General features: G+C 43.6%; 1 protein-coding gene across 1 annotated transcript; it reads right to left on the bottom strand.

Moving 5' to 3' along the window:
- Window positions 1-8,233: 8,233 nt before the first annotated feature.
- LOC100480708 (olfactory receptor 8S1) lies at window positions 8,234-9,169 on the bottom strand. The gene has a single exon (XM_002927214.4). The coding sequence runs from the start codon at window positions 9,167-9,169 to the stop codon at window positions 8,234-8,236; it is 936 nt and encodes a 311-aa protein (XP_002927260.2).
- Window positions 9,170-16,009: the final 6,840 nt, after the last annotated feature.

The following is a 16,009-nucleotide window of genomic DNA, read 5'->3' as shown; positions in this document are numbered from 1 at the left end:
AATCCCACAACACCGGGATCACGCCCTGAGCCGAAGGCAGACGCTCAACCGCTGCGCCACCCAGGCGCCCCTATGTATGTATTTTTATAAGATTTTATTTATTTGTCAGAGAGAGAAAGAGTGCACAAACGGGGAGGGGCAGGCCAAGGGATAAGCAGGCTCCCTGCAGAACAGGGGGAGCCCGATGTTGGACTCGATCCCAGAACCCTGGGATCATGACCTGAGCCAAAGGCAGACACAGACGCTTAATCGACTGAACCACCCAGGCATCCTTCTCCCTTTATTTTTAGTGGGGGGAGTTAGCCTTTTATTTTTAATTTGCACTTGCCCTTCTGTCATCCAATTGCTGTCACCCCTGGTGGAAAAGGCTCTCATTTCTCCGCTGAGTTTCCCTTGTTCCTTTCAAAAATCAGTCCCCTCGCCTTGTGTGGATCCGTGTCTGGACTCTCTGGTTTCATTGCTCTATGCGTCTATTCCTTTGCTAGCCTTTTGCAGATACAGCCCTGTGTTGAATACTGTAACTTTATAGTAAGTCCTGAAATCAGATGAGAGAAGTCGTTCCAACTTTGTTGTTTCTGAGAATTGTTTTGGCTATGTTAGTACCTTTGCCTTTCCAGCTTCACCAGTTTCCACAGGCTAAGGGTTTGAACCCTTTTCTGTGGCTGGAAGGGGGCCGTACCAGCACCCTCAGACGGACTTTGAGGAATTTCCTGCTTCAGGCTGAGCCTTTTGTTCCACAAGGGAGCTAGGGCAGCTGGGCCTGGGAGATCTGATGGTGGCTGCTGTTCCCTGACCCCAGCCAGCCCAGGACGACCGCTTTCTTTGGCGTCCCCCCATCATCCTCCTTGTGAGAGCCAGGCGGGGTTCCTGGGGGAACAAACTGCAAGCAGGTGGGAGCTTCCCTAGGACTGCAGCCCTTTGGAGCCTCAGCGCCTCATATGGCACACTTTCGGCCTCCAGCAGTCCGGTCTCCAGCAATCCGTCACCGTTTCTAAGTTTCATCTTCCTCCTAGTTTAGATTCTGTCCTGAGTAAGCAAATGCTCAGGTCTTGGGTCTCTCTGCAGGCACACTCTTTTCTCCAGATTTCTCCACGGCCATCTGCCCGAGATAGTTCTCTGATGGCTAAGGTAAGCAGTTGACTTTCTGTTTGTCTAGCCTTTTTCTTATTGTAAGAGCGGGAGGGGCAGCTTGCCAGCCCTCTGCATCTCTGAGCCAAAACCTAAAGCCTGAGTTTTTAAATAAGAAAATTGTAGCTCTTGTTTCCAGGATGTCTTTTATTTTACTGTATTTGGATCTCTTTAAATGCCCTCCCTGTGTTTTCCTCTGTGGGGGTTGTTTGGTCCACCTATCTCCTTACACATTTTTTATTGTGTTATTCTGATTAGCTGCTTGGTGTTTACAACTCTCGGTACTGTTTTGTCTGCTCGTTGTGGCCGAAGTCACAATGGTTGAGTTCCGTTAAGTGGCGACAGTCTCCTGACAGAAGGCAGTCTGTGCCCCGCACCAGATCCTCCCCGTGCTACTCTTCCCAGGAACATCCAGGTTCAGCTCCTGGAGGGAGAGGCGTGCACAGCGCTCCTGGCAGCATTCGCCGGGGGCCTGAGCCCCCCGGCCCAGCTTCCTGAAGGCTGCAGTGGCAGCTCAGCTCAGGAGACCAGGAAGTTTGAAATTGGGATTAGCGTTCCATGGGACATGTTCAAGCTGCTGACTCTGTACATTTTTGCATACAATAACGCTTTGAATATGTTAATTGTCAACTATCCTGTATTTTCATTTTGCATATCGCTGTTCTAATCCATTAAGCATCACCACTTAATGCTCAGAGAGAAATCTATTGCTTTCACTTCCAAGTTCCTGTGGGAACGTCCTTCCAGTTCTTGAGTACTTATAACGCATTCTTCCTCCAGAAAAAATTTCCCCAAACCCAATATCTTCTTATTTTCCTCTTTCTCAAAATCCTCAGTGGTCTCTTTGGTTGTGGGTTTAGGGCAAAATAATCCTAGCTCATTCAGACTTCATTGCAGAGGTCTCTATGACCAACTGATAATTTCTCCCTATGGCCCATGAGAAACCTTCCCTGCAGGCCACGCCAGCATGCCTGCTGACCCCATACTTCCTATTCAGCTCTCACTAAACTGCAAGAGGGCAAGAGGATTTTGTTGTTGTTGTTGTTGTTGTTGTTGTACTAATGGCAAGAGTCAGTCATATTTCCATTGATAAAGAAGACTCCAAGGATCTAAAATGACAAATCTTATAAATCTATGATTTGCAGGAAAAGGGTACAAAATGACAGCAGCATTAAAATAAGGATATGTTTCACAGCCAAAGGCTGCCCCATAGCAAGGCGAGAGGACTGGAGGGAGCTCACTTGTCTTCTCTCCACAGGGTCATATAGCCCATTCTTTCTCTCTTGGTTAGAAACCACCAACATGTACGTGAAACATACCAGAATCAGAAGCTCAGACATGGTATGTGTGACGCATGGCTTCCTCCATCCAGCCTAGGAAACCAGCCACTGCTGCACAGACCATCTCCACAAAGGTAGCCGCCATTTGAAGAGCCACGGTGAGCCCAACCTTTCCCTCAGGAGCTGGCAAACATTCTCCTCCACTTTGTGGTGTTCAAGGATGGGGACTTTGCTCCTTGATCTCAAATTCTCAGTAGTCATTTCAACAAGGGCTCAACAGAGAGCAGCTTTTAACACATTGAAAGTCAAAATTCTTTTCACTCAGCAATCTCTTCCTTCTATGTTTCCTTGCCCGCCATCGTTAATTTGTCCCACCCGAATCACTTTTTAATAGTGGTTGGTCTCACAGATGTAACTTATCAGGTATGTCTGCCCGGGTTCCTTTGGTTGAAGCGCCACCTCCTGGCCAGAGAGGGTGAAGCGCAACTAAAGGAGATTCTGAGCTTTTATTTATTTTTTTAAAAAGGATTTTATTTATTTACTTGACAGAGAGAGCGCACAAGCAGGGGGGAGCAGCACAAGCAGACTCCCTGCTGAGCAAGGAGCCCAATGTGGGACTCGATCCAGGACTCTGGGATCAGACCTGAGTGGACGAGAGACGCTTAACGCTTAACCGACTGAGCCACCCGGGCGCCCCTCTGAGCTTTTACTTTTGCTAATGCTGAATGCAGCAGCCGTGGACCTGAAGTTTTGAGAACTTGCTGTCAGTTTGAAGTTTCCTGCTAATCCATTTTGCTAGATCCTGAGGCTTGGGTTTTGCCATTTTCAGATTCCACTGGAAAGTTTACCATCAGTAACTGCTCTCAAAGCACGTGCCACTTCAAACCAAGGGTGACTCGGCAACCATCTGGCATCAATGATTCATTTTCACCCCCTTTAGCAGAAGCACAGTTTTTCTATATAAATAATGTCTTAGCCATATTTTTAGTTAAAAATGAGTCAGGGAGTGACTGGACGTTTAATGCCCTTTCTCATATCAACTGAACTAAAGGCAGCAGTTACTGTTTGCTAAAGGGCACTCACAGCACCCCACATAACAATGCTTACAAATCTATGGTTATTGCAGAGAAGGACGCAGCATAGCAACAGCATCAAGTAAGGATAACCTCACAGCCAAAGGCTACCCCACAGCAAGGCATCCAGAGACACCTGGCATAGGCTCCCGTCGTTCTCTTTCTGCAACGCCATGGCAGGACACACTTCTTAGATCAGGAATCACTGATGGGTGCATGGAACACTCGAGAACCAGGGAGCCCAAAAGGATTCTAGAACCATCTTTTACCCTATTGATCACATAGATACAGTCTTGCTATGTAACCAGCCTCAACTGCAGAGGTCTCTGTGAGGTCTTGCTGAGACCAGATACAAGCAATCTCATTGCTATCAATAAACAATGCTGACACACTGGGATAGGCCATGTCAAAACTCACGTCAGACCTACACATACAATGCAAACTATTAATCAGTACATTTCACACCTTGACCGGGGATCAGTGCCATACAGATATGTCTCTTATTTTAGTAAAAAAGTTCAGGCCAATTCCACGTCTGCTCAAATTAATCCTCACAGCACAGCACACTTTCCTTCTTCAGTATTAAATCCCTGTCAAAAAGCACAATACTCCATGCATTCTAGATGCTCAAAGGAAGCTTGATGGGTGAATCAGTGAATGAATAAACAAAATTTGCAATCCCAGGCTTTGGCTGACTGATTTCCTTTCCCTTTCTGTTCTTTTCCTTTAGCACGTGTTTTCCATATTAAAGACATTTGGACAGTTAACCACTCACTGTTTTTAAGTTAAATGTTTCAGTTCTTTCACCACAGTTAGATCTTAAACTCCGGGAAGTCCGGGATATTTTTTATTGTTCATCCCTACCTCTCCTTTCTAATGATCTCAGTCTTCCAGCTGGGTTCTCTGCTATGGTATCTGTCTCTTATCCATGCTACCTAGTAGATATCCACAAAGTACGGATTCTCTACCACATGGGCATGCCAAAGTGTGGTTATTGGCAAACATGCATTTAATATTTCCTGGATCCACAATATATTCTTGGTGAGTATTTACTAGTAAAATTAAATTAATCTCAGTCTATCTATATGTTTGGATTATACATAGCTCTAGGAATAATAGATACATGCTTAGGTCTCTATAAAATATCACTGAGTCCTTACAAAATCCACAGGAGATATATATGATTATACTTATTTTAGAGATAAAAGAAACACATAGAAATTAAATAACTTATTTGAGGTCACACAGATGTTACATGTTTGAGCAAGGATTTGAAATAGGGTGTGTTTAAGATAAAATTTGGTCTCATTCACATCACTACCGTAGTGTCCCAAGATATTTCAGAACGCAGGGTGGGTCACATGCTTTAGCCACAAAAGGAAGGGATTCTTCTTTTCTTTGGTTTTCTTGTGACAGCTTAGAAAGTTCCCTCATGTTGCTTCCTGGTCAATCCATTCCTCATTTTACTCAGCCTTGACCTAAAATTTTATAATGCAGGGTAGGTATATTCTAATTAGAAGATTGCTGTTAATTATATTTTCCTTGTTTTCCTTGCCATTACTTCTGTTTTGACTATTTAATTTGTTAGGAACTCTAAAATCTGTATAAAAGTCTTCCACAATATTACTCAGCCATCAGAAAGAATGAAATCTTGCCATTTGCAACAACGTGGATGGAACTAGAGGGTATTATGCTAAGCGAAATAAGTCAGACAGAGAAAGACAAATACCATATGATTTCACTCATATGTGGAATTTAAGTAACAAAAAAGATGAACATGGGGGAAGGGAAGGGAACATAAAATAAGATGAAAACAGTGATGGAGGCAAAACATAAGAGAGGCTGAACTCAAGGAAACAAACTGAGGGTTGCTGGAGGGGAAGTAGGAGGGGAATGGGGTAACTGGGTGATGGGCATTAAGGAAGGCATGTGATGTAATGAGCACTGTGTGTTATATGCAAGTGATGAATGACTACCCCTGAAACTAATAAAACAGTATATGTTACCTAAATTGAATTTAAGTAAAAAATTAAAAACAAAATTATTTCATCTTACTGATGATGCATAATAATGTCTCAAATAGGTAGTATGTCTCTGAAAATATTCATCCTGGAGACATAATTTAATAATCCATGTTGGTTTAAAACTATTGGATATAATAGAAATATTCACCAAAAGCATTTAATTTTTTCTTTTTCTTTCATGAAAGTCCATTTGATCCTCATTGATTTGATTAGAAGTACCCATAAATATGTTGGAAAAAAAATAAAAGTCTCCCACAATTATTTTAAATTTGTTAATTTCCCTTATTATTTTCTACAGTACTTTATGCTCTGTGACTTGAGCAGTTAAGGTTCACAGTCATTTTATCTTCTTTGTGACTTATAGATATCATTGTGGTTGTACCCACCTAAATGTGAAAGTAATATTCATTCAGTCAGCACATATTTATTGAGCATTTACTACATACTTGACTACTGTGCTAGATTCTTCGACTAATTTTTTTTTTTTTTGCTTCAAATTCACTTTTGGCTGATGAGACCTTGACAACTTCTTTCTTTCTTTCTTTCTTTCTTTCTTTCTTTCTTTCTTTCTTTCTTTCTTTCTTTCTAAAGATTTTATTTATTTATTTGACAGAGATAGAGACAGCCAGCGAGAGAGGGAACACAAGCAGGGGGAGTGGGAGAGGAAGAAGCAGGCTCATAGCAGAGGAGCCTGATGTGGGGCTCGATCCCACAACGCCGGGATCACGCCCTGAGCCGAAGGCAGACGCCCAACCGCTGTGCCACCCAGGCGCCCCTCTAGTTTAGATCTTTGAACAATTTTTAAAAACTTTCAAACTCATGAGTCACTTGCGTCTTGTTTTTGAGGTTATGATTTCTTTAAAAGATTTTATTTATTTATTTATTTTTAAAGGGTGAGAGAGAGAGAGATTGAAGAGGGAGAGGCAGAGGGAGAGGGAGAGAGAATCTCAAGCAGACTCCTTGTTGTATGCGGAGCCCGACCTGGGGCCCATTCTGATGATCTTGAGATCATGACCTGAGCTGAAATCAAGAGTTGGATGCTCAACAGACTGAGCTATGTGAGCACCTTGAGATTATAATTTTTTATTGTTTAAGATAATGGATTTCTTTAGTGCTGTTACCACACAATGTTTACATTAGTTTCAGGTGTACAGCATAGTGATTCCACAAGTTTATCCTTTACAAAGTCTTTATTTTGTATATAACATACAGCTTTCATAACCCAATCTTAAAGTCTTTTCCTTTTAATTTGATGAGTTTATATTTCCATTGTTGTTGTAATACGTGCTTATTGAAGTTTTCTGCAACGTTATTTAAAAAAATTTTTTTAAACTGTTTTTGTGTTCTCTTGGTGCTATTTTGTTTTTTTTTTTGTTTGTGCAAGAATGTCACTCTGTCCCTATATTTCCAAAGAATGTTAGATACTAGATTTTTTTTAAAGAGAAAGAGTGTGGAGTGAGGGGTAAGCGGGGAGGGAGAAAGAGAAGCCCAAGCACGCTCCATACTCAGTGTGGAGCCTGAGACGGGGCTCAGTCTCATGACCCTGAGGTCATGACCCAAGCCGAAACCAAGAGTTGGACACTTAACCGATTGAGCCACCCAAGCACCCCTAAAAAAAAAGAGATTTTCAGACATCCAAGGTCTTGGAATATTTTGCAATACCTATTTCTTTAAGAAAATCTAGACAAGTGCATATTACAACAAAATCAAAGCAGAATGAAGTGAAGAGCTCGTGAACAATGATCGGTAAGACTCAAATGGTGGCTGTTAGTGTTCTAGCGCTCCATCTCCTATTTCATTAATCCTCATGCTAAGTATACGATGTAGATACTATTGTTATCCCAATTTTATATATAGGAAACTGAGGTACAGAGTAGGTAAGCAATTTGTCAGGATCATAAAGATTATATGGGCAGAGCCAGGATATGAACACAGGCAACCAGACTCCTAAGACGATGCACCTAACCGTTATGCTCTGCTGTGAAAAGGGAAGTAGAATGGGGGTTGTGCTATGAAAGGGGTGCCAGTGGATAGCAAATAAGTTTAAACGTAGAATGAAGCCTAAATGACTATAGATTATGTTTGAAATCCAGAATTTAATTGATTCAACATCAACTAATGTAAAGACAATAGTATGTTGATAATATCCAGGGACAAAAATCCCAGAATGTAAAAACAAAAAACAAACAAACAACCCCCCCCCCAAAACAACGGGGGAAGGAGGTTGAAATGGCAGTGGGAAAAGGGATTGTTAAAGTAAAATAAATTTATAGTCTTTGATGGGAGGCTTCAACATACTCTGTTTTTAAAGTTGAACTTCATAAATACAGATTTAAGGCTAGTTTAGAATGATAAAGAAGAAGTAAAAATTGTCTAAATATTATGAAGGACAATAAAATGCATAAAAGCTTTAACAAAGTAGATCAACAATACATAATTAATAAGGATGACAAGATAAAGTACATTACTGATTAGCTCAGGAGATATAACATCTAACTATGAGGTCTACAAAGGAAGTGGTGCTGATGGTGTGAAGGGGCAGAAGAAAAAGTAGACCTTTATATCTGAAGAGCTAAATAAGACAAAATTTTATGTATTTTACTCTGTATTGCAGTATAGCCAGAGAGAGGATGGTATAGGGCTCCATTCCAGTTAGTGGTCCAGAATTCTACCTTAAGTTCAAGCAATTGGCAAAGCAAACTCATCTGCCACACTGTGTCCCTATTCGCTACCTAAGATAGTGCAGGATTTTGCCCAGTGTCCTTCTGACAGCCGCCTTCACCTCTTGGTTCTTTAGGCTGTAGATGAGGGGATTCAGTAGGGGCGTGACTGCACTGTACTGCAAGGAGGAGAGCATATCCAGGGAGGAACCCGATGTGGGCATAAGGTAGCGAATCAACCCTGAGCCAAAGAATAGGGTCACTGCAATGAGGTGGGAGGAGCAGGTGGAGAAGGCCTTGCTTCTGCCTGAGGTGGAGCTGATGCTCAGGATGGTGGACACAATACGGGCATAGGAGAAGAAGATTGGGAGGAAGGTTCCAAGCCCATGCAGTAAGATGGAGCAGATCAAGATGTCGATATTAATGGAAATATCAGAACAGGATAGAGGGAAGAGGGAGGGCAGCTCACAAGTGTAGTGCTGTATGGTTTGGGCCTCACAGAAGTCCAGGGTAAGAGCCAAGAGCAAAATCACAACTGAATTGAAAGAGGCCAGGCACCATGAGATCAAAACCAGCTTCACACAGAACTGGCTGCTCATCACCTGGCCATAGAGCAGTGGGTGGCAGATGGCAGCATAGCGGTCATAGGCCATCACTGAGAGCAGAAAGGCTTCAGTCCCTGCAGTGATAAACACAAAGAACACCTGGGTCAGGCAGCCCTCTACCGAGATGGTTTTCTTCTCAGACAGAAGGTCCTTCAGGAGCTTGGGCACAGTGACAGAAGAGAAGCAGAGGTCTAGGAAGGACAGGTTACTCAGGAAGAAGTACATGGGAGTGTGGAGGCGGGAATCAGCCCTGATCACCAGCAGCAGCATTAGATTCCCCGTCACAGTCAGGATGTAAATTCCCAAGAAGAACACAAAGAGCAGAGCCTCAATGTGGGGGTCGTCGGACAGCCCAAGGAGAACAAACTCAGTGATGGTGCTGTGGTTCCTGCAGGCCATTAGCGGAGGGGATTTCCCTGGATAAGATAGAAATAGGATGAGATCTGTCTGCTTCAGGTCATCACCCCTCTTACCATACATCCCTCCCTGCTCTGCCTACACTCTGCTCAGACATCTCAAAGCTGCCCTCACTGTATCTCAGGAAGAGTTTTTATCCTGTTTGGTTATCGTTGATCCTGGGTCACAGTCTTTGCATACTTCAGAAAATCTTCTTTCTCTTTCACAGGGATTTAACTGGAAAAATGAATATCTCTGGTTCACCTACACATTCGTTGCATTTAGATTCTACTGTAGTTCTTTCTAGAGTTTAGAAATCCTTAAAATTCTAGGGGCACCTGGGTGGCACAGCGGTTAGGCAACTGCCTTCGGCTCAGGGAGTGATCCTGGCGTTGTGGGATCGAGCCCCACATCAGGCTCTTCTGCTATGAGCCTGCTTCTTCCTCTCCCACTCCCCCTGCTTGTGTTCCCTCTCTTGCTGGCTGTCTCTCTCTCTCTCTCTCTGTCGCATAAATAAATAAAATCTTAAAAAAAAATTCTAGCACATATCAGCAGGAGTCTTGTAAACCTTCTTTCCTCAATTTCTCAATCATAATTTTTTGTTCAAAATTATCAACTTGCTCCTTACCAGAGTTGATCTCCATCAGGCACAGTAGGTACTGTTCTTACCTTGCTGATGAAATAATTTAAATTTTTTTTTTGCGCTCAGAAGAAAAAATGAATACAATGCAGACTGGATTATAGTCATCTTATAAATTGCAATCATAATGTATAAATTTTAGTATGTTTTTATGGAAAAGGGGCCTATGAAGGAAAAAGTGGTAGGGGTCATGAAAGTCATAATGTGTCCCTATTCTTTACTTCATAAACAAGCATTTAACTATAATAAGACTTTATTAAATGTTTTCTTAATGACTATTTCAATTGTTTCAAGGCAGTTCTGTAAGATTGGATAGGGAATTATTAGCCTCAGGGTAAGGAACTTTATCCCCATTTTACCTGTGAGAAGTCTGATATTAAGAGATATTTTGTAATGTCATGTTAACAACAAGTACAAGAAACAGGAAATAAATTCTGTTATTTTTTCTAATTACAGCTCCATGTCTAGGCTTAGTCCACAGTGATGAGGAACATTCTTCTTACTTGAACCTTTAAATTCTTCCTCACCTGCCCTTAAAGTTTCAGCCATTTTCACTGCTTTTGGTACCAGAAAGTTCTGTTTGTTTCGTGTCTCTGCTCTCCCTCTTCTCTGTATGTTCTCCTCTTAATTCCACTGATCCAGGCTCTCAGGGACCTTCCAATATCACCTATAACCCTGCCTTTTTCCTTATAGCCCAAACCGACTGCTCCTTCCTTGAACTCACAGCTCTCTGATCAAATCATTGGGCCACTTGCTCTCAAGTGCCTTATGTCATAGTCTGAATTCTGTGTCTGTCTCCTGTGACACATCTGTCTCAGTTTTTCCCTCCCAATTGTGAGCTCTGTGAGAACACGGATCACAATTTGACAATGACAATCACAAATCAGCATTTCTCTGGCTCTGTCTCACCATTAGCTTCTGATTACCTCTCAAACATCTGTCTGGTTATTTTGGGAGGCTCTCTGGGGCATCTCCTGTGTACCTCAGACAAGACCTCGTGACTATCCTCAGCACAGTCTCATCCCTTACTCCATGGGCCCCCACAGCACTGGCACCTGTGGGGAGCACTGCTGACATTGCCATCCACCATTGCTCCCGGCCTGCACACTCACAGCATGGAGCACTGCTGCTGAATTTCAAGGATGTTATGGTCTATCCAGAGCATACTGTCTCATGAGGCTGCTCATCCTCTCTCCCATGCTCTCATACTGGTAGAATTCACAAGCCCTGTGGCCACCATTGCAAGAAGTTGCTTGTGTTGTTATTGTGGAGGTGTTATTCTTTTATGGCCCCATGAGGGTCAGAGAGAGGAGTCTTATAATTTCCTTTTAAACAAGATTTCTTGCATCCTCTTGCTCTAGGTGTCAGCTGTTTAACCAGCAGGACCAGATGGTGAGCTATTTAGGTTGATGATGATACTAACAATCGTTTTGACCCCTAACGTCTCAGACTATATAGTAAGTCACTGCCCTATGTGAAGATTCCTTCCCCAGTTGGACGTTTGAGGCTAATCTACCCGGATTCTGTTTTTTCTGTCAGTCCACTGTCTGATCCCATGGTAGGCTTCTGTATCACAAAAATATTTAATCTTACTGATCCAGAAAGCCCTGCCTCTGACCTGTCGAGCTTTGCCAGCAATCTATGACCAGGTGCTAACTTACATCATGAAATACTTAAATTCTGATTCCATTAACATATCCATCAGCCCCACCTCAGTCCATCTCAGACCTGAGTCTGGGTTACCTCTGTGCCAGGACAGATAGGGCAGTGTTCACCGTTACGTGCCTGCAGGACATTAGCTTCGATCCAGTGCTGGTGAAGCATCACTGGCTGGAGAAGTTACTTTTGAGGATCCTGTGTGGATAAAATTGCAGATACCATTGACAGCAAACACTATATCTGAATGTATAGAAGCCAAGCAAAATGATAAATGGAACCCATTCTTCCAAAGCTTCGTGTATTTCGAAATATGGATGGATGTGGCTATCCTGAAAATTGCCTCCATTCTTCCACTGTCACTCACAAGGAGCACCTGTCTACAGTGTCCACAGGGGCTTCAAGCTCTCATCTGAAGAACACTGTAGCATTTGTGGAGAATCCTGTTCTATCCTGCCCTACATCCACATTTTGCATAAATGAAGGCAACAGAGTTACTCTCCTCATTTGATTTTCAAGTTGTCACAAAGAAGGGAATCTCCCACCCCCTCACCACTTACCATTCTTAAACAATATGACAAATTGATGCCTGAGATTTCTTTCAGGACCAGGGATAATTCTTTCCATTTAAATCCTAGATCAATTAAGCATAAAAATCAAGCACACTTGCCGTCGCTCTTCTTCTTCTTCTTTGTTTTTTTTTTTAAAGATTTTATTTATTTATTCGACACAGAGAGACAGCCAGCGAGAGAGGGAACACAAGCAGGGGGAGTGGGAGAGGAAGAGGCAGGCTCATAGCGGAGGAGCCTGATGTGGGGCTCGATCCCAGAACACCGGGATCACGCCCTGAGCTGAAGGCAGACGCCCAACGACTGAGCCACCCAGGCGCTCCTTGCCGTCACTCTTCTGAAGGGAAGATATTGGCTTCATTTAATCCTAAGCTGTAGTAGACTGAAGCCAGATGTAGAATATGGATTGTGAAGAGGAGAGGACTAAAGGGAAAGACAGGGAGACTGTTTGAGGAGGGGTGGGAGCTGTCAAAGGAGAGGATTTCAGCAGTGTCTTAGATGAAAGCCTGTGTCAGCATTTTGCCCACACAGACACTTCATATGCATCAGACACCTGGTCATGTGATGAATATCTCCTACAAAGAGATGCAGCAGGTTATTGGGTAAGTTTATGATTTTGTAGCTCTCAGGAGATCAACAAAAATCAACATCTCCCCCAGTTCAGCTGTTAATACAACAAATCACAGGTTTATTTTGGGGACTTAAGGATCAAGCCCAAAGTTGAGAGCAACTCTGCTGGTGCTATGATCTTAATTACCCAGTCTTGCCCAAATAGGAAGCTATTTGACAGCATGTTTCCTTTAAATGAGAGAGTCTTTAGTGTGTGGAGAAGTGGCTTGCACACTGGCTGCTTAAAGCCATCTTTGGAATGAAGAAATGAGGGAAGGGTGTGTGCAGAAGTTTAGACTAGACAAGGAGGTTCCAGGGATACTGTGAGCTGGGCTGTGGCATTCAGACCCTAGGTGCCTGGGGAGAAATCTGTGTGGGGGAGAAGGATGTGAGCACTGGGAGCAGGAGGGACCTAAGACAATCTTCATCCCCTTGAAGTGATTCTCAGAGCTCCCTCTCCTCCGCTCCCTCACAGTATTCACGGTGTCTCAAGGTGACTAGTTCTCAGGTGACTTCAATAACAAGGCCAACAAGTCTACTGTGCTTCTAACTGCTGTACTGAGCAAGCAGGAAAATAAGTGGCTCCAGCAGTGTGGTCCCTATCTCTGATGCCCTCGTTTCATTGCAGCGGTCAGCTTTTTGCAATCCGTTGGGATCCAGAAGCATGAGAGGATTGATGCCTAGATTTTAAAGTGTCACTGTCTTCAGTGTGAGGCAGGGAGGGAGAGAAAACGTCCAAGGCAGTTGGAAAAAATGCACCATTCAGACAAACAGAGGTGTAGAGTACATCCGGGGAGATGGTCTGCCAAGGAGGGGGATGTTCCCACCTCTGGCTTAGGGAAAAGGAATGGGTGTAGCAGGAGCCTCAAGCTTTATGACAAAGGGAAGGGATCATGAGGTGGAGATGGGGGAAAGGATAAACAGCAGAAGGGAAACAGACAGAGAACTTCACAGGCAGAAAACTAGGGGGACCACCAGAAACCCAGCGAAGACATTACCATTCTCCTGGCTTTTCTTGGAGGAGACAACTCCCTGTGTTCTGTGTTCCCCATCACAACCAGACGCTTGGTAGGTAAATCCCGGTAAGAGAACTGTCAGAAACATCTCTTTACAGAGTACCTAGCCTATTCTCCTTGCTGTCAGTGAGTGAAGGAAGTTAGAATAGTCAAGCTCTGGAAACCCTGGATATATCACAGCATCAGGATTATTCTCCAGCACACCTTGAAGGAGAGTGGTGTCATTCTGCAATGGAGGCCACTATACGGAAAGACAAGGACCACTTGTCTAAAGAAGCTCCTATTCTGAACAACAGGTGCCCATTTCATGAATCCCATCTCACGTGATCTCGGGTGCAGTAGCGAGCCTGTTCTTCCTTCATTCCATCTGTGGTTCTGAACCCTCTTCTAAGAGCATCGCTGAAAGAAAGAAGCATCTACCAGAACCAATCAGAAGGCCCTCTGGACTTAGGCAACTGTGGGCTGGGTCAGGGCCCCCAGGGAAGCTGGGCTGCTGCCCTGTATTCCCTGAAGCCCCAGCCTGAAGCCGAGCTCTGGACTCACTAACCACAGTTTGCCCTTAACCAAGAAGGTAATTTAGTTGGAGGCACAGGGGTTCTCTCCAGGGCGGATTTATAAGTTTCTGAATTAAGGCAATTATTTAAAGCCTTGAAGAGACTATTATTAGGCTTAGGGTGGAGGTGGGGGTGCTGAAAATGAGAAAATAAAAAGAGATCTAAAGGAAAACTGCTGGGAGATGGGCGTTTTCCTGATGGCTTCATAGGCCTGAGAATGCCCTGAGAAATCGTGGAGGGAGCTGAGCTGGGACATATTAGTGACCGAATTCCAGCTCATTTCAAGTGGACATTTGAGTTTTCCTTATTTCTCTAACAGGATTATCCATTATCATAATGAAAGGAGAGGAATTACTCCACCCCGGAATATTATTCACCCTTAGGTTTGTAGAGTTTCTACTTTAAGCACATAATGAATTTTAAAGAGTTTATTAAATAGTAATACTTCGAAGTATATAATGAATTGTTTTTAGTAAGTCATACAGAGGGTTTTCATTTTATTTTTTATTTTTATTTATTTTTTTTAAAAGATTTTATTTATTTATTTGACAGAGATAGAGACAGCCAGCGAGAGAGGGAACACAAGCAGGGGGAGTGGGAGAGGAAGAAGCAGGCTTCCAGCGGAGGAGCCTGACGTGGGGCTCGATCCCATAAGGCCGGGATCACGCCCTGAGCCGAAGGCAGACGCCCAACCGCTGTGCCACCCAGGCGCCCCTATTTTTATTTTTTTAAATAATAATTTAACAGATTTTTTAAATGAATAAAGTCAAAATTTTATTTCTTTTTTAAGGTTGAGTAGAGTCATCAACACTTTCATGGGGCTTCCATATATGTAACAAACAAGGAGGCCATATTACCCTTCAGTTAACTGAAGCAATGCAAACTTTGATAAAATGTGCATTCATCCTTTCTTCAGTAAAAAGTGAGTGCCAGGCAGGACAGAGATGTGAGATCCCAGGATGAATAAGATGTGTTCTTTCTCATCCATCTAAGTGTTCTACGTGGGAATAGGCATTATCTTTAAATGTCCTCCTTTTTTCCCCCCCTCCATCATTCAGTTTTATTGAGCAGCTGTTAGGTGTCACACTGGAGACACAGCTATGAGCAGCACAGAGATCTCTGCCCTCCTGTAATCACCACTCCGCAGGTAATACATACATAACCCAACGTGCAGTGATGCGATGGCAAGCACCACCAAGAACCACAGGATAAGGAGACAGAGTGATGGGTGGTGCTGTTTGATAGAGGAGGTGAAACAAGGAGGAGGCAGCATTTGAGCAGGGACCTGCATGAAAGGACAGAGAGCCACATGGATATGGAGGAGGGGACAGCAAGTGCAAAGGTCCTCAGGTAAGTTGTTCAGAACTGGGTATCAGGTGTCATGTCCGTAGTGGCGACATGAGGTGGTTTCCTCGGGTTGTGCAGATGGAATGAAGGATTTCTGTGGCTTGCAGTTTTTGTGTCACTAGGGGATTAAATGCCTGACTACCAAGTTTCATCCAACTCCTTGGCCAGGGGAGGCCTTGATTGACAAGTCCATGGTAGCATAGGGGTGACAGTTTCCCCAAAGGGAAATAGGCATTGTCACCAGAAGGAGGGGCAGATGGCTGGTGAGCAGATGCAAGCCTGAACTGTTCCCAAATGGAGGCAGACGGTGTGGCGTGGGGGCTGGGTGCCTGTCACCCACGAGNTTGAGCAGGGACCTGCATGAAAGGACAGAGAGCCACATGGATATGGAGGAGGGGACAGCAAGTGCAAAGGTCCTCAGGTAAGTTGTTCAGAACTGGGTATCAGGTGTC

This window comes from Ailuropoda melanoleuca, chromosome 16 (genome assembly GCF_002007445.2).
Source record: "Ailuropoda melanoleuca isolate Jingjing chromosome 16, ASM200744v2, whole genome shotgun sequence".
Taxonomy (NCBI): Eukaryota; Metazoa; Chordata; class Mammalia; order Carnivora; family Ursidae; genus Ailuropoda; species Ailuropoda melanoleuca.
This window is presented reverse-complemented; position numbering and strand designations above follow the sequence as displayed.